General features: G+C 36.9%; 1 protein-coding gene across 1 annotated transcript in view; it reads left to right on the forward strand.

Moving 5' to 3' along the window:
* Nucleotides 1-2,929: 2,929 nt before the first annotated feature.
* LOC136246911 (hemicentin-1-like) overlaps nucleotides 2,930-27,775 on the forward strand; it is a 31,438-nt gene continuing 6,592 nt past the window's right edge. The window contains exons 1-9 of the mRNA XM_066038506.1: nucleotides 2,930-3,062; nucleotides 12,937-13,056; nucleotides 14,962-15,062; nucleotides 16,751-17,008; nucleotides 19,372-19,647; nucleotides 20,601-20,897; nucleotides 23,576-23,848; nucleotides 24,430-24,720; nucleotides 25,391-25,660. Of these exons, the coding sequence (XP_065894578.1) occupies nucleotides 2,986-3,062; nucleotides 12,937-13,056; nucleotides 14,962-15,062; nucleotides 16,751-17,008; nucleotides 19,372-19,647; nucleotides 20,601-20,897; nucleotides 23,576-23,848; nucleotides 24,430-24,720; nucleotides 25,391-25,660 (1,963 nt within the window). The 5' untranslated portion in view covers nucleotides 2,930-2,985. The remainder of the gene's footprint in view (nucleotides 3,063-12,936; nucleotides 13,057-14,961; nucleotides 15,063-16,750; nucleotides 17,009-19,371; nucleotides 19,648-20,600; nucleotides 20,898-23,575; nucleotides 23,849-24,429; nucleotides 24,721-25,390; nucleotides 25,661-27,775) is intronic.

Genomic DNA, 27,775 nt, shown 5'->3' on the forward strand with positions numbered 1-27,775 from the left:
TTGACATAATATTTACGACCAATCAAAATTTTCACAATACATTTCCTATGGGGAAGCCATATAAGTACATTGTCCATTACAGTCATTTCCTGAACTTGTAATGGAGCCAAACCGTACATGTCTGCTGTTGACACCTTTGCTGTTACCAATAATCATCTGGTTGGCCGAAATGTTAACTCTGTTGAGAAAAAATACATTTTTAATTTTTAGCTGTTTTTCAGGATTCAGCTCAACGTGAACAAACTATAATTGATCTGTGTATATATAGTAAACCAGCGTTGAAACCGGGTCGGGTCATCCGGGTCACATTTTCTCCGGGTCATCCGGGTCTGACCCGGTTTACAATTTATCCGGGTCTGACCCGGATTGGATCACGTGAGAAACGAAATTGTTCGCTTGACGACGTGGAACTTATAAACGCTATCCCGTAGCTCTTTCGTGAGCCACGCCCACTTATCGCATTACCAACATATGCTCAGCCACGCCTATTTGTTAGTAAGTGCAGTATGTAGCACGAAACTGAGGGTATCTATGGTGAGGGGTAGCTATTGTCAGTAGGTGAAGACCTTTTTTTTTTTTTTTTTTTGGTCGTCAACCTACAGCTAGGCTGAAGTTGCAATATTTACTCAACACGAATCGAACGCTCAAAATGTAGACTCGTTCGCTCACCCGAGACTAGCCGAAACACGTCTCGGCTTTAATTAATCCGGGTCACATCCGGGTCACATCCGAGTCTGACCCGGATTGCTATCCGGGTCAGTGGGTCATCCGGGTCAGCAGTATAGTGACCCGGCTTCAACGTTGTAGTAAACCCATATACCTGTGGTTAGTATATCTATGAAACCTGTGTCTCTGTCAAGGCTCTTTTGCAGCTAGCTACTCCCATTTCTTGCACAACCAGACAAGTGTTATGAATTTTTCAGACAAAATACATATTGTCCTTTATCATTATTATTACTGAGCAGACAGCACAGCTGATATGTGTCCAGGAAAAAAGAAAGCAATCACAAAATGAATTTAGCCACATTATGTAGTTACAAAAATTACAGTTAATATCAAGTTCCATACAATGTTTGCAGTTTTGCTGGTAAAGAGTCAATATTATTGCACTCAATTATGGTAGATGGTAAGTTGTTCCAATCCTTAATTGATCTGGAGAAAAAACTCTGTTGGTGTGAATAGGTGGATGAGTTTGGTAGAATAAAACGATGAGGGTGGTATAGTCTGGTCCTTTGTAGAGCATCTGGGGTATTTTTCGGACGCAATGTTTCCTAGAAGAGCAACAAGACTTGTTCAATCATTTAACTATTATGTCCATGCATACCGTAAAATATGAAAGGATGTGTGGCTGCAGTCACAGTTATTTTTGTTATAGCTAAAATCATTATTATATACTCTGGTGCAATCTGTCATGTGGTTTCTATTCTGGTTACCTAGTGAAATGCACTACAGTGGTGTTGCGAGCCCTTGGTGTGTGTATCAACTTTGCACTAGGAAATCACCTTGGTAGTTCTAATTTCCTTCTAGTAGGTGCTGGAATGTTAGAATCCTTGTGGAGACTGATGACACCATTTGTACTGGCATGTCTAGACCTGGTGGAAGATGTTTGGTGGTTGATCGTAAAGTTGAGATCTTTGTACATGAGCTGGAGAGATTTTAAAATGAATTCCCAAGATAGATATGAGTGGAAAATGTGCACCGGGAACTGAAGAGGTGTGCATGTTAGGTTCCAGACATATATGTGACTGAATTTTGGAAGATCACCCTTATGGGCGCATTCGACACATTAAATATTTAGTTCTGAAATACATTATAAGTTAAGTTAAATTCAAACCCTTTGAATGGTGGAATAAAACCATAGATTCCTTGAATTGCAAGAAATATTCCAGAAATAATTGAAAAGTATTTTCTGCTATAGATAGTACCATGCTATTTTCAAAAATTGTAGGCATGACCATAAGGGTGATTTTCCGAAATTTGGTCACATATTATTAACAAGATTAATTGAAGTGCTGTAGTTATTGCATGGTCTCGCCCCTTTGCATAAAGAGGAAGGTTCTGTTACCTCTAGCATTCAATATTTGTAGTGTGTTACAAAAAACAATTAACATCAATCAGATTGCACTATTGGTAATGCAAGAGTGAACCATTAGCCACTGTGTGCATAGTGCAGGGAAATTGCCACCTTACTACTATACACAAAACGTTTTCTGCTGGCTAGCATGCTCCGCTATATACATTAAAATATTTTTGCTGTTTACATCATTTGTCCACTTCCAGCAGCTGGTAATATTTGCAAATTAAATTTTTCTGGTGTTTAGAGATTTCAGTTCTGCACAAGTTTCATGAACACATACGATGTTATGCTACCTGTTGTGTCTGCTGGTAATCTGTTTAGTTGAATATTAGAAAGATATTTTTATGATGCTTTATAATAATATTTCATGTAGCTTTGTATAATATTCACTGCTAGGTTAAGATGCTGTCAAAGTACACAGCCTTGAAATTTTTTGCACACATATACTAGATAACATGTTATGGATAATATAGTAGAGAAGTGGGTGATTGCTACAAGGAATAGCGGTCTAGAAAATTGGATACTATAACACTTCTCTTTTGATTTCAGTGCAGATGTGACATGATATAAAGTAATAATTATGATGAAAATATAATGAAGAAGGGTATTCGTGATGTGAAGACGCCAATCGTATTACCTGTGAAATAATCATATCGTTCTCTTTTGAGAAATGAAATGTGACAAATTTTCAGAGATTTAATAACAAATATTACAATAAACAATAATATTTGCTTGTGTGCTATAGGCTACAAAATAGCTACAGAAATTAAGCATCAACAAAGTAATGATAAAATGAATATCCAACCTCAAAGCCAATTGTGGTAGTAATATTTAGCTACACAAAGTAGTACAAATACTGCTATATTCAGAGCATGCAGTATTGAAGTAAGTACACACTGAGCAGTACTATGATTCGACTGGAACTGCAGCTGCTGTTCATTGTTATCCTGGGTTTTGCATACATGTACACAGTAGCAGCAAGTGGGTGAGCAAATGTTTTATTTTTGCTTAGTATAATTTTATACAGTATACAAAATTATCTAGTTTTGTATATTGCTAACTGATACTTAAATGAGAAGCTGTATTAAAATGATATAAATTTCTTTAAATGATGGTCTAGATTCATTTGGTTATCAATTTTCATACAAATACAGATAACTGTATAAGGTAAAAGGAAGGTTCCCTATAACAGCACTGGCTTTTAGCACAAGAGCTTACATTGCAAAAGTCAGCATTTAGCATTTACATTGCAAAAGTCAGCATTTAGCATGCTAGTATATACAACAAATCACCAAAATTTACATTTTCGGCCAAGAATTGTTGACCATAAACCCTGTTTTATCTTCACAGTGCATTTGTAGAATCCGTTATGTTTTATGAAATGCATTTTTTGATTCAATGCAATTTTCTACTTACCAATAACTAACAACTGTTAGCTCCTTCAGACAAGTGTACTCTTTTACAGGCAGCACTTGTTAGAATTGTGTGTTAGCTTTTACATTATCCTAAGAATGGAATGGAAGTTGTCAGTAATTCCTACCCTGTGCTCTTCAACTGAGAAGACTGATTGTAGATGCACTTTCCTTTTCGTTGTATAAAAGAGTATGGTTAAAACAGTTGCTTTGCTTGCTATAGTGTAGTTGGGAAGGCCTTGCACTTGCACAATTTATATATCTTAGTCCTTTGAGCTAGCAATATATGAAATTCATCATATCAAGTAGCCAATTATGGCATCACTATTTCCTGGCTGTACCATTTCGTATATAAAATCTTTTAAAAGTTTTTGTTGATTTGTTTAAACACCCAGCTGCCGTGGTTTAGATTTGGCAAAATTTATAGCTAGTCCTGAGAACCTGTTTGTTTCTCTCTCTCTCTTGATATATATAATTATTATAATATTGCCAGCAGCATTTTTGCTTTATATTATATGATGCAGCTAATCCAGGGGCGGATCCAGAGTTTGGAAAGAGGGGGGGCACCTTTCTGGAAAAACAGTTGAAGACCAAAAAAAACTTGCTGAAAACCAGTTGAAGACCAAAAAAAAAAAAAAAAAAGGTCACGGCAATAATAGCTAGTTATCCTTACCAAATATATCACGTCTGTTATGTAAAATAAAATCCTATTTATAGCTTCATAGGTAAGCTACACTGCCTCATGAACATTGTGACTGCTTTATTAGAGTAATTGACTGCTCTATTAGAGTATCTCGATCTTGTATGCAATTTCTTGAAGGGGGGGGGGGGGGGGGGGGGGGCATTTGCCCCAAATGCCCCATCCTGGATCCGCCACTGTAATCTGCTCTAATATAAATTCCAGTTCAGTAGTATACCATTTTAAAATACTCATTCATGAGTGTGCTCATGGTAAACAAAATGTAGCAATTTTTGTTAATCAATTCAATGGCCTTGGCTACCTGCATGCATGTATCATGAAACTTTAACTACTATCATCACCAATCCTTGTCAACATTGTGTGCAGTTAGGCAGAAAGATTTTATGTTGTCATACACTACTGGAAAAGTCAGCATATCAAATAAAAATTAAATGACAGCAACAACAACGCTAGCCCAACCATGTAGCTAATAAACACCAAAGTGCAACAGATGTTCATTATTAATCATGATTACAACTAAAGGAAAGAAAAAAATATATTATATGGTTTCTGTTGATGGTACTTTAGATTGATATCAAAATTGTCATTATTAAGCATACTACCAAAACAGCTCCGAAAAGGGTAAGTGGAATTATAGGAAACGGAAAGCGGAAACGGAAACGACCAGCAAAAATGAGTACTGCCAGTGCTTTAGCCGATACGACTCAAGCGTCACTACCAGCGGACTTAAATAATGCTATTGATATCAAGTCGACTGACGTTTCTTCCCTACCTATTTCAATATCTGAAAACATTGATAGTTCTACTCAAGACCAATGCTGTTCCCTACCGGACTTTGAGCCTTCATCTAGTTCTGTATTTAACTGGGGATCTGTTGACTCAGACACTTTCAGTCATTCGCTTGAAGCAAGTTATAGTGAAGTTGTTCACTGGAGAAACAACAATTTTAAAATACCTTCTGGAAACGTTGGTAAAAAATTTGTGCTGGAGCTGGCCAGACTCTTTCGTTCAGCTGGGGAGGGATCCAGTTTGGAGTCCATTGCTTTGAAGGCTGCTTTCACATTTTGCATCTTAGTGACTCAGAAGCCAACACGTACTTCAAAATCAAAAGACCACATATCTTGTCTTGAACGACGAATGCTTTTGTGGAGTGATGGCAATCTGAATAAGCTGATTCTAGAAGGCAGAGCTATTCAAAATCGTCTTAAGACCAACAATCGTGCTTCTAGTAATAATTCATTATCACAGTCCTTTGCTAAGTTGATGTTCTCAGGTAAGACTGCAGCTGCTATGCAGCTGTTAGCCTCTGATCCCGGGAGAGGAGGAGTTCTGCGTTTAGATGATACCATATCTGGATCTGGGAAAGTATATGATATTCTCAAGTCAAAGCATCCTGCTGCTACCCCATTACATTATGAAGCTTTACTACCTGACAGTGTTACTACAAATCCTAAGCATCCTGTTATCTTTGATGCATTGGATGGTCCAGCTATAAAAGCTGCTGCCCTGCGAACTTCAGGTGCTGCTGGGCCTTCTGGAATTGATGCTCACAGTTGGCGAAGACTGTGTTCCTCCTTCCGCTCTGCTTCGGATCAACTTTGTTCTTCCATTGCTTTATTAGCCCGTCATTTGTGTACCATGTTTGTTGATCCTGTGATGATTTCCCCCTGATGGCTTGTCGGCTGATAGCTTTAGACAAGAAACCAGGTGTCCGACCTATTGGCATTGGTGAAATAGTTAGACGTATTATTGCTAAAGTTGTTTTGTGTGTGATTGGTGAAGATGTTCAGTTTGCTGCTGGCTCTTTGCAACTGTGTGCAGGACAACCATCAGGAGGGGAAGCTGCTGTTAATGCTATGAGGAAAGCTTTTAATGATGATGATACTGAGGGCATGCTACTAATTGACGCTACTAATGCTTTCAACTCTCTTAACAGAGCCGTGGCTTTGTACAACATCCAGCGTCTCTGTCCATCATTTTCCACCATTCTAATAAATACTTACCGACACCCTGCTTGCCTCTTTGTTCATGGTGGTGTTCTCTACTCTGAGGAAGGAGCAACTCAAGGTGACCCGCTTGCAATGCCATTTTATGCTCTAGCCACTGTACCTTTAATTCAGAAACTCACTGCATCTGTCACTCAGGTGTGGTATGCAGATGATGCTGCTGCCTGTGGTAAAATTTCTGCTCTTCGTATGTGGTGGGACCAAGTTTCCTCACTGGGCCCTAGCTTTGGTTACTTCCCCAATGCAAAGAAGACATGGCTTGTTACTAAGACTCAATTTTGCTCTATTGGTAAGGAACTGTTTCATGACTCAGCTGTAAATGTTACATCTGATGGCAGACCTCACCTTGGTGCTCCAGTTGGCACCTCTGAGTATGTGGAAAGATTTACTTTTGATAAGATTAGCCAGTGGGTTTCTGAAGTTAATACACTGTCCTCCATCACTATCTCCCAACCTCATGCTGCTTATACATGTTTTACTCATGGACTATTTAGCCGTTGGTTGTATGTAACACGTACAGTCCCTGATACATCTTCTAGTTTCCAGTCACTCGAGAAAGCCTTATTGACAAAGTTTATTCCAGCCTTGACTGCCCTTGACCCTCCTGGTGCTCTTCAACATTCACTCTTTGCCCTTCCAACTAGATTTGGTGGTCTAGGCATTGTTGCACCTGATTCTTTATCATCTATTGAGTTTTCTGCTTCAATGTATGTCACAGCACCCTTACGATCACTCATTTTATCACAGAATTTTGGCTATACTGCCGATACTTGTTGTAGCCTGTACTCCCGTAAGCTTGAAATTAAACAATCCAAGACTATCAATTTTTCCACTCTTTCTAAGGAACTGTTCTCTAAGCTTACTCCCACTCTTCAGAGGGCTGTTACTTTAGCACAGGAAAAGGGTGCTTCTAGCTGGCTTACTGCCCTACCTGTGCAGGAACATGGTTTCTCCCTACACAAGACTGCCTTTCAAGATGCCCTTGTTTTGAGGTATGGCTGGATGCCCTCTCGTACACCTTCCCACTGTGCGTGTGGTACCAACTTTTCTGTTGATCATGCCCTATCTTGTCCAAATGGTGGATTCCCTTCAATACGCCACAACGAAGTGAGGGATATCACAGCTGAATAATTATCTGATCATGAAGTGTACCATGGTGTGGAGATTGAGCCTCATCTGCAGCCTCTAAGTGATGAAAGGTTTCAACAGAAGACTGCCAACACTCAGGATGGCGCACGCTTGGACATTGCCATGATGGATTTTGGGGTGGTCGTTATGAAAAATGTTATACGGACGTCAGAGTTTTTAACCCACTTGCACCATCCAACAGTGGAACCACCCTTCAGTCATGTTACAGGAAACACGAAATAACAAAGAAGAGAGCTTATGAATTACGAATCCGTGAAGTGGAACACAGTTCTTTTACCCCTCTAGTGTTCTCTGCTTCCGGAGGAATGGGCCATGAAGCCAGTGTATTTTACAAGAGATTGGCGAGTTTATTGTCTGACAAATGGAATGACCCTTATGCCACAGTACTAGGATGGATTAGATGTAAATTGTCATTTTTTTTGCTACGTTCAGCAATCCAGTGCATTAGAGGAGCGCGATCTTCACAAGGTCATTACATCAAAAGTGCTCCTGTGGCCTTGTTGCAATCAGAGACTCAGTTTTTGATTTAATTGTTTAACTGTTTCTTTGTATGTTCTAATCTTTTCTTTAAAAAAAAATTAGTACAGTAGTGGAGGTAACTGGTCATATAATGCTTGCGCACATGTTTAACTGCCCTGTACTTCACACACATTCAGCTGTAAGCAACATTACAAACATTTAGTCGCAACAAGCAACGCTCAATATTACAACACTCGAGGCAATAACTGCATATGCTGCATTGCAAACGCTTGCACACATCAGTGGCGGATCTAGGATTTTTAAAAGGGGATTTCTGAAAATTGGTATAGTTAAGTAAGGCATCTGATGACAATTCTCCGGAAAATTTTTAGTCAGCAATAACAATAAAATTCAACTGTAAATAGTAAATGCTATAACTTGAATTCATTGGTTTTCCAGTTTAATTCGTCGGTTTTACAATAGAATTCGTCGCATTTGTATTACAATTCATCATGAACAAAACGGCTCCAAGAAACTAGGGCAAATATGGTGACTACAAACTGTAGCTTTGATTGCTCTATTAGAGTAGTTACTTGACTGCTCTATTAGAGTATCTCTATTGTTTTTAATGCAGTGGGAGATAAAAAGTGAAGTGTTGCTGAGGGTTGAATAGCTATAAATGGTGTTAATTAAGTGCAACTGCATGCATGCTACTGGTATATAGTTGTTTGCTATGACAAATAGTCAATACAACAATGTTTATGCCACTAAGCTAATAAAAGGGGGTTTCTGTTAGATCCGCCACTGCAGCACATGTGTAACTAACTGCCCTGTGCTTCAGCTGTAAGCAACATCACAAAAATTTAGTCGCAACAAGCATTATAACATTCAAGACCAAGTTCTCAACAAATCTGAGGCGAGTAAGCACGAACTGCAATGGCATGCGTACATTTTGGCCCCCGCGGAAGCTGAGTGATTACTTAAACTGAAAATGAGTGATTACACTGCGAGTTACACTGTGACTGGTTGCCGTAAAGAGCAACGGTATGCTGGCTCCCAATTGGATCGCCTGGGTGATTTTTTCACCCTGACTGTGCATGGGAAACCTGCATATACTTCGATGTTACTGTGCGTTGTCCATTACAGGCATCTTTGTTGGGTTGGTCTGCAGTTTCAGCAGGTGTGGCTGCTACTAAGGGAGAAGAAGACAAGGATGCTCACCATGATGAGCTTGTACAGGCTGCTGGAGGTGTCTTTGTCCCCCTGGTGCTTGAGTCCTTGGGTTTGTGGTCTGCTGCTAGTCGTCCTGTCTTGCAGGATATTGCTTTGAGGACAACCACTAGGAGTGGCATTTCTCGTGGCCTAGCGTACCGCCATCTGCACTGAACTCTCTGTTTGTCTGTGGCGCCACACTGAATGCCCGGACATTTTTACATCTATTTAGCCTGTTGCCTGGCAGTCCTTTGTGGGAGTTGAACTCTGTTTCATGCTCCCACTTCCTGCAGTTTGGTTAATAGTCTGTAGGGCTTTCTTCTTAAGGCCCCTGTCGGGGGGGTTTTGCTGTGTGTATGCTGGTGGTCCGGCCATGCGATGTTTTTGTAGGTCTGTGTAGGCTCTGTAGGTTTAGCTGCTTTTTTCTGTATTTTGTCTTTTATAAATTAAATTAGGTTTAACTTCTAGCTAGAAAAAAGAAAAGTGATTACGTAACTACTGTGACTACCGCTCTATACCACAAAATTTGATCTGTAAGTAGGCATTCCAGTATCCGAGATTTTTTAATAAAAAAATTCTCCGTATATTCCCCAATAGAACCCTGGCACAAAATAACAACTCGTATTTAACTTGGGATTGCTCCGTCGTCCGAGCTCCAATTAGGATGAAAATGACTGTGGGCTTTGTCCACACGCTGATCATCATGAAAATCTTAGTTTTATCGTGCGCGTTACATATAAGCATAGATTTTCTATGATATAAGTAAGTTTTGTGATCTTTTCAAGCCTTATACCGTACGCAAGGAAATTTTGACGTCAAAAAAATTTGACGAATCGGTTTAATTCGTCAAATTTAAATTCGTCAAATGTTTATAAGCTCCCTTAAAAGTACAGGTTTTTTCTACAATTTCTTGATTTTCGTCAACATTTTATTCGTCAAATCTGCCAAGCCTGAATTCTTCAATTTTTTTTGACGTAAAAATTTCCTTGCGTACGGTAATGTATGTAGAATCATAGATTTTAGAGGAGCGTACTTTAAAACTTTTAAAAACGTACTGTCGGGTGGAAGGTAGTTACTGATGCTTTCTTTAAAGTGCGTAGTTACTTCGCTCGGGTTAGCGATTTTCAGCTCCAGAGCAATTTTCTGATGGCTGTGTCATCAGCTCAAAAGTATAAATCACTTCAAAGTCGGCATAACAATACCATAATTGAAACCACAACTCCACCTTAGGTATTGTTGCATCATTGCGGCACCTCCACTTTAGTTGTTTACCTTTATAAGTTGTTAACTTGATGCCTTTACTTACTTGACATAGCCTCTTGCCTATATAGGTATACACCATTGTATTGAGAAGTGTGCAATAGGTGAAATATGTTTGCTCACCACAAAGTATACAAAGATAGCTGAGATCTGATACAATCTGAAGTTACTCTCATTACATGTACAAACTTGCAGATAGAAGCAACTGCAGTTTCAAGATAGTCCAGATTGCTAGATGGCTTCCTGATTCAATTGTGCCATTTTTCCCTTTAAAATGTATGGGGAGCCCAGGAGAAAAAATGTACCTTTTTAAAGTTTTTAAGCACTGTGCATGCCAAAGTAGCTAATTCCAACCCAACAAACTATATATTTTTGAGATCGGCAATCAATACTCTATCTATTGAGCTTATAAAAAGTCCATTTTTCCAAAATTTAAAAATCGGGCTGGAATGCCTACAGTGTAAGTGCTCAAGTTGCTTCGTTCAAGTTGTTGTTTCGACTTGAACGAAGCAACGACTTGACCCGAGGCAACTTAACGATTTTACCCGAGGCAATTTTACTCGAGGCGATTTTACCTGTGGTGTAAGTCACCAAGCCAGATCCCACAGCTTCTCTGAACTTAAGCTAGGAGTAGAGAAGGTACACTAATTACTTCTTCAATTGCTACTGATATGACTTGTACGTGTAACCTGCACTACTAATCATTTTCCGCTGGCCGGCTCTATAACCACCTGTATACCGGTGGCACTTAGAGCCACGAAAGGCTATTGCCACCGGTGAACTAAACAAACAAACAAACAAACAAAAACTTAGACAAAAAAAGGTACTGTAAAACGAAAAAAAAAAGTTGGGTTAAAGCGGATCCCCGACCCCAGACCATCCGTATTTGAGTCACGGGGCCTACCACTGAGCCACCACTACCAGCTACCACCTTCCTTTGTTTTCTACATTATAAATACAACTATAGTAGCAAACCACAAGGATGTACTATATTATTAAAGAACAAGGAACCAAAGCTGAACCCGACCCTAACCCTAACGTTAACACTACTTTTCGCATCCCCTAAAGTCGAATGCTCGGGGCAACTACTAGACGCTTCCCCTAAGGTCGAATGCTGGAGTTACTCTCATTACATGTACAAGTGATGTGTGTGTGTGTGTGCGTGCATGCGTGTGTGTGTGTGGGTGTGTGTGTGTGTTTGTGTGTGTGTGTGTGTGTGTGTGTGTGTGTGTGTGTGTGTGTGTGTGTGTGTGTGTGTGTGTGTGTGTGTGTGTGTGTGTGTGTGTGTGTGTGTGTGTGTGTGTGTGTGTGTGTGTGTGTGTGTGTGTGTGTGTGTGTGTGTGCAAACACACATATAATATATAATCATTTGGTGTGTGCTTACCTTATAAGTGAAAGAACTAATGAGCATATTAATTTTTACGCCAGTATCTGATGATCTTGGTTTTAATAATAGCATGGGGTAATAGCCTTCAGAACATACATCATTACACTGTAACACACAATGATGAATAATGGTGTTACAGTAATATAATAATGTTACATAATGAAGGTGACATCTGAATGAACCTGTTGTTGTCTGCATGAGTACTGATCTTTTGTACAGTGATTTTTGAAATTCCTTGCAGCCACACAGCAATATAGAGTATTTCCCCTATTGGCTCTGCAATTGGACAAAATTTCTCTTAAAATACAAGCAAACATCTTTGTGTCTGTAGGTCAGTGTTGCAGGAATGTATATACCAAGTTTCAGATTTTCTGGGTTCTTCATCTGGGTACAGCAGCCTTTCAAAAATTGGTCTGATTAATACACATAATTGAAATAAAAAGATCATAGCCTCTGTTCACAGCATTCAATCTAGTCTGTTGCAGCTGGACCACTTTTTTGTTTTATCATCATTAGGTCAGGAAGAAAAAATGCCTTTTTCTTTGGGTCTTTCTTCCCAATCCAATGAAAAAAAAGAAAACAATGGTGTGGTTGCACAAGACTACATCCAATCGATAGTAAGAGCAATTCACAGAGATTTTCATCAACCACCTTGTCATCAAACGATAAAAATTTTGTGTATGCATGTACATGTTAATGTTTTTCATTTATTTGTAATTACCTGGGTCAATTATCAGCTATGTTGTCTCAACCCAGTATATAATCATAAAGATAGTTGTGTCCTCTCAGATTGCAAGGCTACTCATCTAAATAATAATTATCTTAATTCAAGAACCCTTGCAGTGTAACAATTTGCATCTTTACCCTCTCTGATCCATCCCACTTTTTTCCTACACGAATTGTGCAAGCACTTCACAGGCTTGCAGAAGTGTCAGTGTGACAATGGGCTGTGCTGTAGGCTTGGTTAAAGGAAGGGACTTTGGAGTTTTGTTGTCTCCTACAAGGTTCGAAGGGTAAAGTTGGCCTTATATGTGGGGCACCATGGAAGATTGGCTGCTTGTAAATGTTGGCAGGAAAATACAAACTTTCAAGATCTATTAATACTACCACATCACAATGGATATAGCCATGTATTGATCACAGCACTGTGAGCACTGTCACTGAAAAGGTTGTGTATAATAGGTTAACATATCACATGATCAAAGCAGCCAGCTAACTACTTACTTTAGTTTATATAAATAGAAGTATTTTAATTAGTTAACTTTTATCCTTAGGGTATGCTATAGTTCTTCATCATACTATGAAAGAAATGCATATAGAGCCGACCGTGTTGAAGGGTATGGCTATAGTTATCGTTGTGGTTGGAGAGGCTGGGGAAGATGTAGAGGAACCAGGTTTGCATCATTTTCAGTGCATATGTGTATTTACAGTTGTATTGTGTTGCATTATTGTCTCCATAAAATTGTTATTCTATAATATTACAATGTATATATAGTAGGAATACACACATGTGCACACTTAAATGCATTATTTCATGTACTATTTAAATATTTTATGTGACCTAGTTTAGGAAAACTGGCCTACGTATTTAAAAGTATCAAGAAATGCCGGTTTTTAATATTCAGTGTGTTTAAGCTTGCCAATGATTGAATCTACATGTACCAAATTGTCACTTGTTTTATACCAATTCCAAAGCACCCACTTATAGGCAACCAACAGGTAAGTTTCCCATCATTTTAGATAGTTTTTAATTTGATGTTGCATGTATCAGGTGAGCTCCAAACTGAATGTGAAAAGGCTTAACAGTTGCTGATCCAAAAAGAACCAATGTCAAAGTGGTGGCCAAAATTGACCTACAATGATTATTATTAATTAACTCGTGATTCTACGTACAATATTAAATTTCTTGTTATCCACCTTTGATATTACTTAGGTTTTTATACTACATCAATTATCACACGCTATAGTCGGTACGTGTTCACCTGAGCCCTTGCCAAATACAGTAATATCAAACAGGTGAACGTGTGTTCACTCCCAATGGTTTTATACTAGAACAATCATGTTTTCATATTGTAAACACGTTTGCACACCTGAATTGTCCATACTTAATGTATCGGATATTTTTTAAAGCCTCACAACTCACTTGTTCTTGCCTGTATCAAAGCACTTTTTTGATAAACAGCTCCAGCATTTGAATGGCTTCACAGTGCTACTAAATGTTTGAGCAGCTGGCCCTTGTAACAAGAATTATTAACAAGAAATGAGGGCTCAGGTGAACATGAACAGACTATATGTTTAAACATCATCTATTTTAAGCCTCAATGATGGAATATACTAATATAGCTAAAACAGTGCACTGGATATTGTGTAAACCACACCAATGCATTTCAAAACAAAACTAACATAGGTTTGGAAGCCTCTTTAATTATTTTTGATAATTTTTAATGTTAGCTTTGAAGGTGCACACATAGCTCTGAGATATCTGGACTGACCTTCAGATTTTGTGTGAAGGTGACCAGCCACTAGGAAATTCTATAGTATAAATAGTCTGCTATACATTCCTAGCTTCACCTGTGGCTTTATATACACTACCAGAGACATGTCCATGAAAACACAAAGGAAAACTCATGAAATGTTAAATTTCATTGGTTGGTACCTATGAAATTTATTTTCATAGGACAACCACCTATGAAAATTCCATGAAATCACTTTTTCATAGGATTTTCATTGGTGTTTTTCATAGGGTTTTCATAGATTTGTCCTATGAAAATGCCATGAAAATACCATGAAAATCAAATTTCATTGGTACCAACCAATGAAATTTAACAATTTATAGGTTGGGCTTGTTTTTTCATAGGATTTTTATGTACATGTCTCTGGGAAGTTTCAAACTCCCTGCTACACAGGATTCATTTGCGTTTTTACAGATCGGACATCATCCCTAGTGAGAATATTAGATAGTGGTTAAAAATGTGACCGAACTTTGGAAAATCACCTGTAAGATCATGCATGAAACAATTAGAATCATATTTACCTGGTGCTGTTAATAATAAAAACACTTCTCTAATTCAAGGTATTTATATGGTTTACATGTATCCACCAACAAATGGGTAGAACTAAATACTATTTTCAGGAACTAAACACCATGTGTAATGCACATTGCATCAAAATTTGGTTACAAATATAAAGTAATGATAAATTATTGTCAGTAACTACCATGTTGTCTTGGTCACACAATACACAACCAATTTGCATCTGTCTTTCTGTTAATTATTATGGAAATCATTGTATTCTTACAGATACCACTCAGTATATTTTACAGCTTACCGGAGTGTGAGAAAATACCGAAGGAATACTTTTTGTTGCTCAGGATACTATGGCTATCCTTACAACTGTAAAGGTACTGAACATAATACCAAACATTAATAATCTAATCCAAAACAGACAAGCTGTAAAAAAATAGCGAGGCCCTCAAAAAGGCTATGGTGAAAAGAGATGCGAAATCCAAGGTGACGGCCAAGAAATGGCTGTGATGGTAGGTTAATGGTATAAATTTTAATAACGACAATTCAGGTTAATTTGGTGCCACTTGGTTTGGGCACAAAATTCACCTGAATCGTCGTTATTAAATTTTTTACCATTAACCTACCATCACAGTCATTTCTTGGCTGCCACCTTGGATTTCACATCTTTTTTTCACCATAGCCTTTTTGAGGACCGCACTCTTTTTTTACAGATTGGCTGTTTTGGATTAGATTTCACTTTTTTATGTATTTGTATACCCCAAAGCCAGCCTATGGCCGGCTTTGGGACTTTTTAAACCTATCTTTTTTCTTTACTACAGGAAGAAGAAAAAGATGAAGCAGATTTTAAATACTTTAACTATTTCCGATTTTATCAGTAAATGTACAATACATATATTTATTACATGTCAATTATTCGCTATGGATAATTAACTTGTTTGCAGCCGATCTCTCTACTGGGTGACTTGAAATGTAACTGAAGTCTCTGCAGGGTGATTTGTTTGCAGCTGAACTCTCTACATGATGGTTTCTTTGTAGTTGAACTCTCTACAAGGTAACTTCTTCTAGCTGATCTCTCTACAGGGTGAATTGTTTGTAGCTGAACTCTCTACATGCTATGTACTATACATATGCACAAAATTCAAAGGCTAATGGTATGTAATTTTATGCATATACTGCTTGAAGTATCTTAGTTTACTACAGCGGTATATCCCCAGTATATGGAACAGTTAATTGTTTGTTATTTTAGTAGTTTTTCAGTAAACCCGCATTCACTGATGTTTTACTGAGAGTTTAAAACTTAGTAAAATAATTATGTTCCATATACTTAAGTTTACTGACACTTTACTATCAGTATAACTACAGTAAGGCATCTTAACAAGTTAGTAAACTAAGAACCTTCAAGCAGTGATAAACAGTTAGGATGAGTTATCAGTACCTTCTCAAAGCTATAGGTTGTTGATAGAACCTCAGGTGCAAACATTTCAGAATTACAATTGCATTGTATTAAATTCAATTAAGTATTTGTTAATATTTTTGAATGCTCTAATGCAGGTTTTTGCTATTGAATTTGTCACCTTTGCAATTTCTGTTTGTAATTGTATGTCACCTTTGCAGTAGAATTCACTGCTTTTGCATTAGAATTTGTCATCTTGGCAATTGGTTTCTTTGCAAAGGTGACAAGCAAAAACTTGTACACAAAATTGTCTATAACTCTGTGAATATTTTATCAGATTTAATTTGCGGTTGTGAATTTGCCTTAGTATTTCTTTAATTTATGCCATGCTACGTAAGTTCAAAGCAATTGAGTTAAGTATGCGTTTGCATTATTTTATAATGTTTTTATTCAGTGTGCAAAAATAAAAATCTCAATCCCAAAACAAAGAGGGAAAATGATTAGACAAAACTAAACTGTGAGAGCTTATATTTCACAAATTCATAAAATGATTTATCTCAAATCTGTTAGGGTGCCAGCACGGAGAAAATTTGCAGTATAAAAATAATTCCATTGTGGGGAAGAGCTGTACATATTCTAGTATTATATATCTATATTTTCACATCACAGAACGACCCAGAGTTTCTAGAAATCCTGCTGATGTAACTGCTGAAGTTACTAGCAATGTCCACTTCTATGTCCAAGCTACAGGATATGGAACATACGGATATCAGTGGTACCGTAATGGCAGTCAAATGGTCAATGAGACAGATGACTACCTGTATATTAATAACATAGCACTAAATGATGTTGGTACATATCATTGTACTGTTTGTAATCAAGATGGTTATTGTGACACATCATCAAGAGCTATACTAACTGTAACAGGTTAGCTATGATATTGTGCATACAATAATATGTGCAAGTTACACTGTACACCTGTACACTGTAAATTATAGTCACATTATGGTAATAATGCACATTTCACAACTCATGCATTTTTATCAATTGACAATGACAATTGGAGAACGCTTTGATATTTGTAAAGTATGTAAAGTTTTTATTCTGGTAAGAGACCATTATACTGGTGTCTTATCGGGTAAGACACTTAGCCACAAAGAAATTGTATACTTTATGGTTACTAACAAAATTCAAGTTACAGGGCCATTGTTTACATAAATAAGGCATGCATTACTAGGATTCTTCAGTGAGTAAACACCCTTCAGAAATGATGTAATAATCACTTCTGCTTCATCTTACATCAATCATTCCTTTGGGATCCTTTATCCCTGATGAATGCTAGCACAATAATATCTATAGTAAGAACAGTTAGTGTACTTAGTTATTCATACGTATGTCATTATGCTTTACACACAATGCCTGCGATTGTGGAATCGATTTATAAGTTTTACCATTTTGTACTACTAACTTTGCTATTGAAACAGTAATACATTAAGTTTGGACAATAATTTACTAAATCTACTTACCTTTTTTGTGTTGTTCCATGGTCTGCTGAATGGATAACATGTGAAGGGTAGAAATACACATCCACACATTTCCCAAATAATTATTTTACTGATCATTTGTCATTTAGTAACTAACTATCAATTAGTCAAACACCGAGCTTAGCTTAACCTGTAAACCCAAACCCACAATTGAATACTCCATGTAGTTCAATATACAAGTTAAAACGTATCGTATCTTTGAACGATTTGGACATCAAAGTGATAACATTATCTTGAGGTGCATCTTTGAATGTCCACGCTAAAAAGTGGTATATATATATAAAGAACCTTGCATGAGAAGATCAAAGCAAATAACTATTCTCAAAGTTGGGATAGTAACTCCAGAAAGTAACGAGTAGCCAATTAGTTACTTGTTACTTTAATCCCATGTAACTTAGTTTCAGTTACTTTAAAAATAACTACAGTAGATATTTTACTTACTAATTACTTTCATAATATAAATTATGCTTGTTTGGTAGCTTTTGTTGTAACATAATGAAATTTTCATGGATATTTTGCTCAGATACACATCATCAAGGGAAGAAGAGAACATGCAGTACATATGTGCACTGAAAATATTATTCTGTAGCCATTTCAACTCAATTTCAGTTATTGCTACATCTGTTACTCGAGCTGAATCATGAAGAGCAGTACAGAGAATGTTGTATCTACTTAGTGTAGCTATGGCACAAAAATTCAAGTGTTCTTGCTTTTATATAATTACCTATAGCTACTATTTAATGATTGTAACTAATTACTTAATTACTTTTCAGACAGTTATCCTAGTTACAACTTACTAGTTACAAAGCGTTGTATTACTAGTTACATTACAAGTAACAAGTTATGTAACTTGGTTACAAAGTAAAACCTAGCTACTGACTATTCTACATTGGGTAGTTATAGAACACTTCATTAGTACACAGTTCTATATCAAGTAGTTATAGAATTGCGCATGGGATACTAGCTATATAGTGTGTATCAGAGCCTATTTGCCCACTTTAAGTGAACAATCACCCATTCTGGATAGTATAACCAATCAACCAAGCCAGTCTAGGCTAATAGCTTGCACTGTACTGGCTGACTAGTCAGCCTAACAATAGAACCACTAGAATTTATAGGTATATTTGAAGACTTCAATGATGGTTGCTGGAGGTCAGCAGCAGTGAACGTTTTATATAATGTTAGACAAAAAATACAAGACAAATATTTTTTTATGCAAAAACTGACAAGTCCTTGTAATATCACACAAATCTGCTTATTAATTGCCACAAATTGAAAACATTTAGCCATCAAGAAAACAACTAGACTCGTCCAAGTCCACAGCAATACTTTTAATGCAGACACAATATGAGTACACTGTCTATTCTACTGAGTTAAGTGATTTCTAGACTACTCCATGATTTTCTAATTGTTTCATGTACGTACCTTGTGTATACAGTACCTCAGGCTGATGGTTCTATATAATCAGTTAAAGGACTGTCTTGGCTCCTGATATAGATATGTCAAATATAGCACTAAAAGAGTGATCCTGACTAACTCACTCACTGACTCAGCTTCACCTCATGCTGTATTAATTGTGTCTCTAGTCCACCCTCTTTCATACTGTATTTGTTGTTTAGAACTCATGACATTGCTTTAACTGCTGCAACACATAATATAATAATTATTATACATGTGATTTCATAATTATTCTTTTGCACACAATGATTCCTTTTTGATTAGTGCTTTGTTTGTTTTACTTTGCAGTGAATGCACCTCATGTCCTTATGCATCCTGTATCCCAAACAATCAACCTAGTCACTAACAATGTTAACATGTCCTTGTCATGTGAAGCCGATGGACACAACTTAAAATATGCTTGGGAAAGACTTAACAACACTCTTCCTAACAACACCAGAGGTGCTAACACAACTACACTGTATTTTACTTTACTGGAACCTGAAGATGCTGGTAAATATCGCTGTAGAGTATACAATGATAGTGGATATGGATACTCTGACTATGGAGTACTGCAAATACATGGTGAGAATCATTATTTTATTATTGCATATATACATCTACATATTTGATCATGTTGCAATACTCAGTGTTCACAACACAATTTGATGTACAGGTACATAAACCACTCACTCACTTATGTACTCACTTGATTATTCACTCATTTATACACTCACCCATTCACATATACATGTACGTATGTATGCACTTTAGCAGCTATGTACACTGCTATGCTTACCCTGGACAATAGGCCCTTTGTATACTACTCAGTTGCTATGAGTCAGTATGGGTGAGTCCTCCTAGGGAGTAGCACTAGTACTCCACAGGTAGGCTGTACTGTATCTCACAGGTGAGGGTGTGGGCACTAGAAGTCGTACCTTAAATCTTTCTGCTATCAGAATAATGGATAGCTGGCATTTGCATCCCCATTAACACCAGGTATCCATCGAACAGCTGAGTGGGCTGCTTCTCCAGTCCTCCATGTAAAGCGGAGTAATGTGAGTAAAGTTTCTTGCTCAAGGAAACAGAAACAACAGCAATGGGACATCACAGAGCATCAAACCTGGAGCACACACACTCGCTCATACACACACGCATGCATGCATGCATGCACACACACACACACACACACACACACACACACACACACACACACACACACACACACACACACACACACACACACACACACACACACACATGTTCAATCACTCACTAATTTGTCCAATCACTCACTAACTGACTAACTCATTCACTCACTATCTCAAACATTAACCCTCACTCTTTCATTCACTCAATAAGCCATTTCTTAGTGAATTTTCTTAACTGCATAGGCTGAGCAATACACAGAACAAACCAATAAGTATTATTTATACACTATATAGTTTAACAAATTATGTCAAAGTAAAATTGTTAAAGTTGTTGTAATTGTGTGTGATGTTAATTAAACCTTACTAATACATAAATATCTTTTGTAGTACCTCCTCCACGAATTATTATACAACCCAAGAACACAACAGCTGCTGATCCATTTGGTGCTCATTTCACTTGTTCTGCAAATGGATATGGTGAAATAAAAATTGATTGGTACAATGCAAATGTGCAGGAGAATCTTCCAGCTAAAGTGATTATATCAGAAGAACGTTCACTTGAAAGTGTAACAAGTGTCTTGTTTATCCCTCATGTTACCCTAGAAGATGAAGGTGGTTACTTTTGTTCTGTAAAGATAGGCAAAGTATCTACAAAATCTAACATTGCTTTTCTGGAGGAAATAAGTAAGTTTTGTACCGTATGCATACAATAGATGTAGAGATCATGCCAAAACAGCTGAGTTGTGAAAAATGTTATGACTTTCAAAAAGTCCATGGTTCCTAGGTTGTGAAATCAAATGTGATGGCTGCAGTGATGCAATATTACTAATGATAATAATGTCTTGGCTGTTTTGCCATAGATAAGTGTGTAAAGCCAGATTTGGGCATGTTTGTATACTTTTACATGTCTATATCAAGACACAAGTGTAGCAGCTTACCACACTGCCACATTGGAGTCAATGGAGTGTTATTAAAAAAGTATTCACACATAATTATTCATAATCAGTTTCACATTTTAAAAGATTTAAGTTTTTTTAGGTGACTGTTCTAATACAGTACGTGTATATTGATACTGAACTTTTTAAAACAAGAGTTTTGATTATAACTCCATGGTTTTCTTCTAAGGTTTATATTACAGTGATTCACACATCTGCCAACTACTTATTTTTCTAAATGTTTTATCCTGTAATGTGACAAAAATCACACTTGTGATTTTTGAAACTTGGCAGTGCATTCTCCAATCTCAACCAAAAGCAATCCATAAATAAATTTGCTGTATTAAGCTGTTTGTGTTGACTAAATATGAAATAAAGCATGCCTGAAAGCATGCTTTTTTCTAATATATACATGAAATGCTTTATCAGAAGTAAAAGCAAATGAATAAAACAAACTTGAAGGATCATATACTTTAGGATGGCCTAGCTAAATAATCTTTATATAACTCAACTGAAATAAAGTTTTCACTTCTAACATAGCACGTATTCATGCCAGTGTGACCAAGCAATCTATCCATGTAAACCGTGTTTTTCTTACTTCCTGTCTGTAGCATGCACCAACACCAGCTTACTAGCACTATGAATGCTAGCACACTGTATAGAGACATGTCAGATGGCTAAATCTTTTAACTATAGGTAGGCCTGTGCTCAAAATTTGTCCAAAATGCTTTCAGAAATTTCTCAAAAATTTTCACCCATTATGCTTTTTCAGTGTTCCTATTATGCTTGCATTATGCTCCAATGTTAGTAATGCTTGTTATAATTATCTTGGAACTTTTTAGCCAATTAATGCTCTATTAGAGTATTTCACTACAAAGTGACTTCTATTAGAGAGTATCAATCTAAGGAGCAATGTACAATGCATTTAAATGCTCTATTGCAGTTTACAGTTTGCACTGACTGCCCTATTCAGGATTATTGATCTATTTTTATGGAATTAAGTTCCATAGTTTGAAATATCCACATAATGTGCCAGCATTATGCTGGCAATATTGCTGGCATAGCACTTCAGCCTATTTTGCTTTTTATATGCTGGGATATTTGACACAGGCCCAATTAAATTCATGATTATAATTACTCATTTGTTTAAGTACGTTAGTAACTGCTCAACAATGATCATAAGACCCACCAAACATAAGGGAATCATACATTTTGCACATGTTGCATGTACTGGTGCTGATTGTATCTTTCTGTAAAATGTTGTTTCATTAATGCATATTGTTCTTTAAGAACATCGCATGACAGTGACAACTTGTGTAAACATTTTTTCACAGCATCCCATCCAGAAAGAACATCCATCTATACAGTGAAGTAGAGGGGGTTTATAATTAGCCACTCATTACAAAACAAAATTTGGATTTACACAAATTATAGATGTAGCTAGCCAACTATCACCCATGGTTATGGAATTGTGATATGTACAAAAAAAAACCATGTTTAAAATGATGGTTATAAAAGTGGCCTTGGCCAATAAAAAATGTCAGCAAAAATAGTTTAGAGACATTTTCCAAAAAAGAAAAAAAAAACAATTGCATTCACAACCATAGACACCTTTATTTAGGGGAGGGGGCTGGGGTCCAGCTTGGTGATGCCACGGCCTAGTTGTTAATCCAAGAAAAAAAAAGAAAAGGTAACTACTTGTTGACAATAGCTGCCCTCCACCAACTATATCTCCTTATAACTATATACATATGTAGTTTGCTACACTGTTCCTCTGAAGAATACTGTGACTGCTCTATTAGAGTATCTCGAATTTTTGACGTTATTGAGCTAGGCTCTCAATGACAGCTATAGATAATCCCCCATATTCTTTTTGACAGGGGCTACTAGTGTTGCAAACAGGTATGGAAAAACTGGTTATTAACCGGTATTGTCTAGGTCAAGCCAATTATTGGCTAAGAAGCCTTTAAACCGGTTTTACCCACCCACTTGGTAAACCATAAATTACCCCTGCTGATAAGTGTTAACATCATAACATAACCTCAAAGCATGTGTAAATATGTGCTTGTAATACCCTAAGGCTTCCAACAGACATGTTTAGTGCCATAATGTCTGCTAATTTACAATCAGACAATAACCAGTCAATATCCAATTATTCACCTTCCAGTAACCGGTTTTAGTAAACTCTGCAGGTTCACAGCACTAGGGGCTACAGCCTCCCATTCTCCACCACCCCCTGCTCACAACTTTTTGGGCATCATTACATACACTGGATTGAAACCTTCAGGACTTATTCATTTCTCAATCTGTGCTGCACCTATGTGTATACCTGTACATTCATGATTTCAAGAATTAGTGACACATAATACATAATAAGCACTTTACAAATGCATTACACTGTTCACAAATACTTGTATTTTTTTGAAGTGAGTCCAACAATCAGCATAGAAATGGATAACACTACAGTCAACTTGTTGGTTAAGAATTATAACCTTTCTATGAAGTGTTTACCATCAGATACTGACTTAGATTACCAGTGGCATAAAAAGAACTCATCACTACCATCATCAGCAGTTGGAGGGAACACTCCCTACATGACAATTTATAGACTAACACCAGAAGATGCTGGTGAATATCAGTGTTTACTCAGTAATGCCAGTGGAACAATTGCATCTGAATTTGTCACACTACAGATAAATGGTTTGTTTATTCTTAATACACTCCTTTGTGTAGTGCTTTATTTTAATACAGTTCAGTATTCATATCAAACACTAATGTGATAATAATGGGTTTAAATTTCTCTATCATACTGATACTTTTAAATTAATTCATGAAGAATGTGCATACTTTATCACCATTATACAATTCAATCATTGCCTAAGCATTATTATTATGTTTTCAAGTTAGTTAATATACAATAGTTCAACTATACAACTATCCTTTGGACACTGTTAACACAGAGCTAATGCTAATAATTATACAACTACCCTTTGGACATTGATAACACAGTACTAATGCATAATAATTTGGTGCTACATATTACATTTATTTTGTAACAATGAAGTAGTGTTCTTAAAATGTGCTATAACAATACTTCAGATCACTCCCATGTGCCTGCTGCTGTAATCAAACTGGTTATAAACAACCATTAGCACTTGGCGTACTTTCCTGTCTATATTCTATAGTAAATATACAGCTACTGTATATTTTTCTCACTGGGCCAATTTTTGCGCTTATAATAAGAGGAATGTTTTACTTATTGTGTGTTCATTTCTGTTTAGTTCCTCCACCTGAATTATTGATTCCACCTGAAAACATAACGGCATCAGCTTATTCTGAAATGGCACTTTCTTGTACTGGCAGAGGTTTTGGTGATGTGAAAGTTGTTTGGACAAAGCCACCATCTAAAATGACCACAACTGCACAATATTCTACTGAGAGATATGACGATAGGATAGTCAGCACATTAACAATCCCTCATGCTGTGGAGATATATTCTGGAACTTATTGCTGTGCTGTTGTCAACCATGTTGGATCTTCAGATGTTCAGTGTGCCAGTTTACAAGTCAATAGTAAGCTCATACACACCTGTAATTGAAGCACACAAAACTGTGTTAAAAATATAATAATATCATAAGTACATAGTACACTGTAATGCCTGATATATGTAGTTAGTGGACATACTACTGATAAAGCATAAGCATCACACTGATTGCTTCATATTTATAGAAAGTAATTTTTAAATTGACATTAACATCATCACAGCCATTTTTTGCCTACCACGTTTGATTTTACATTTTTTTTGCTCTAGCATTTTGGGAGGGGTGTCTGCACTTGCTTTACAGCTTAACTGTTTTGGTATAGATAATATGTATGAGCTCTTCATAGTAGGGGTGGGACAAAGCTTAGGAAGCTCTGGTACTTTTGGAGATATTGCAACCTTTAGAGGTATTTTTACCCCTCCAAAATTTTGTAAGCATTGTCTGTTAAAGTTGTATGCTTCCTTGAAGCATGCAACCTTCTTTAAAAATTTTAGTGTATTTGTAGTCTAAGCAGCTAGAGCAAATGTGAGACTATTATCATGACATCATCAACAAAGTAGCATTTTTGCAATAAGCTTGAGAAGTTAAAATTCGACCTTTATTCCAACCCTACATACTTGTACCTACGTATGTATAGATATTCATTATGCATTTGATACATTTTAAAACTTGCAATCCTTCCTGATATTTTGTTTTGTAGTTCCATGCCCTGAAATCTCTCTTTCTCCAAGTCGCAGCATTATTTTGGCTGAAGAAACTGTAATTTTTACTTGCCAAGCATTTAGCTTTGGATCAATACAATACATGTGGGAGAGAGATAACTATCAAATACCAGACAAGGCTGATATTGATGTATGCAGCACAACACTCACTGTACCAAATGGTACCCAGTTTGATGAAGGACTCTACTGCTGTTTGGCTACAAATGATTGTGGAACTGTCAAAGAGTGTGCAATGTTGTCTGTTATTGGTAAGTATATATGTATTACAACTTTGATTTTAGTAGTAAGAGTAAGCAGTGCTGAAACATGTAACTAAAATGTGAAGAATGCAGAAAAGAACCCCAGACCTAGTGATGACGTGATCCCCAGCAACATTCATATACGTACATAGCAACAGATTATCTTTCTTTTGACTGTTTCATTAGAGTACCCATAATGTTCAAAGCATGTATAACTACCGTAGACTCCGGTTAATAGGCGCACATGGTTATTAAGCGCATATCGCCTGTTAAGTGCATATGGTAGACTTGTGCTAGACACCTGTTTGTTAAGCGCATATGTTTGAAATCACCTCTGCCACCTCGTACTACATAGAATTGTTGTCAGAATGAATCAGGCATGTCACAGCACACTCGATACCTTGCCAGGCCCGTGTCTAGCAGATACTGCCATCTGTAATACCAATAGCTGTAGCTGCTACCTGGCTTCTAAGGATTTCCATTTCCACGACTGAAGGAAACTATTAACTGGTGTTCAAATCGCTTGAAAACTGCAGTGGGTACAACTAATTCCCCCCTAGCAGAAATTCATTACCGTAATTTATAAGCGCATGCACTTAACAAGCATAGTAAATTTCACAAATAATTCCTCCGAAAATTATAACCGCATGCGCCTAATAACCAGAGTCTACGGTACTGCATTAGGATACACCATACTGATGTTACTGTTCTGCTAATGTATCTTGATGATATTGAAAGCTGTCAGTACATACCAAATGATAGAAGAGCTTTGTAAGGATATAAGGGGACCTTGCACTTAAGAATTGTGAAATTTCAATAATTAAAGCAAATAACAATTAGAACGTTAACCATTCATTGGAAGAATAGAAGAATTTTCAACTTGTAGTAAGCCACTTGATAGTATAAATCTAGAGTCACCTCATAAAATAATATGTTCATATTGTAGTTTAAATCCTTAATACTACCACAGACTCCAGTTATCAGATGGATATGATTAAAAGTGCATTTTGTCTGTTAAGTGCACACTGTATACTTGTGCTACACCTTTCTTGAGTGCATATACCGTATTTCCTTGGTTAAATGCTGCACCTTCAATAGCAGCTACACGTGAGTGGTGCCACAATCAATTTCAAAAATATATAGGCTTTAACATTGTTTTCGACCCTCATGTGATGGCCGATTTTAAAAATAACCATCACAGTAATTCTTGGAGCTAAGATAACAAATGCTATGGCATTTAGCCAAGTAAATCCAGTAGTTGAAATTGCTTTTGTAAGCACATGCTACATAGAATGGGAGCAAATAACCACCACAACAAATGACAGCACATTCAATGCCAACATACGTGTTTAACAAATACAGCAAAACATGCATGTGTATTGAAAATACCTTGGTACTGGCCAAATATGTCCTAATTTTGTTAAAGCGTCCTGGTTTTAATGTTAATGACTACATTGCATTTGGGACCATTAATAAGTGTCAAGATTACACAGGTACCGGTGTCCCTATTTTCAAGTGTCCTGACTAACAGGTTCCATAGTACGATTTTTAATAATGATGGGATTGCCATTTCCTAGACTGAAGCAAACTATTTCACTGATAAGTTGCTTTAAATATGATGAACATGACTAAGTAATAGTTTTAATATGGGCATGAGAGCTTTGCTTGATATGTATACCCAACTTCCTGAGGGCTGCAGCCCAAATGCTCCATGTTACAGCTAATATGTAACATTTATCAGGCTGATAGCCTGCATAGGGTGATCAATCACCCAAGACAATACGAGTGCAGCCACTGGATGTATTATATATGCATACCTAAAATTTTTGATTATGGGTCAGCAGCTAGTTTGTCCTGGTTACGTTCAGTTACGATGAGCAGACATATCCTAGAGATATTACATAGACTTTCGGTAATGAGAGTTTAAATGTTTTATTTTGTGCTATTAAATCGTTTATAGAACAATTTCAAAGTTCTGTAATGGCTTAGATAGGTAAGCTTGCTTGTGCTTTGTAGAGTGGTTACTCCGTGCAGAGTGGTAGCTTTATGATGTGGGCATGTCCATATTCGAAAATGTGCAGAAACTATCGGTGCATAATCTATAGCACTCATACTCGCCTTAGC

Source organism: Dysidea avara, chromosome 2, assembly GCF_963678975.1.
Source record: "Dysidea avara chromosome 2, odDysAvar1.4, whole genome shotgun sequence".
Taxonomy (NCBI): domain Eukaryota; kingdom Metazoa; phylum Porifera; class Demospongiae; order Dictyoceratida; family Dysideidae; genus Dysidea; species Dysidea avara.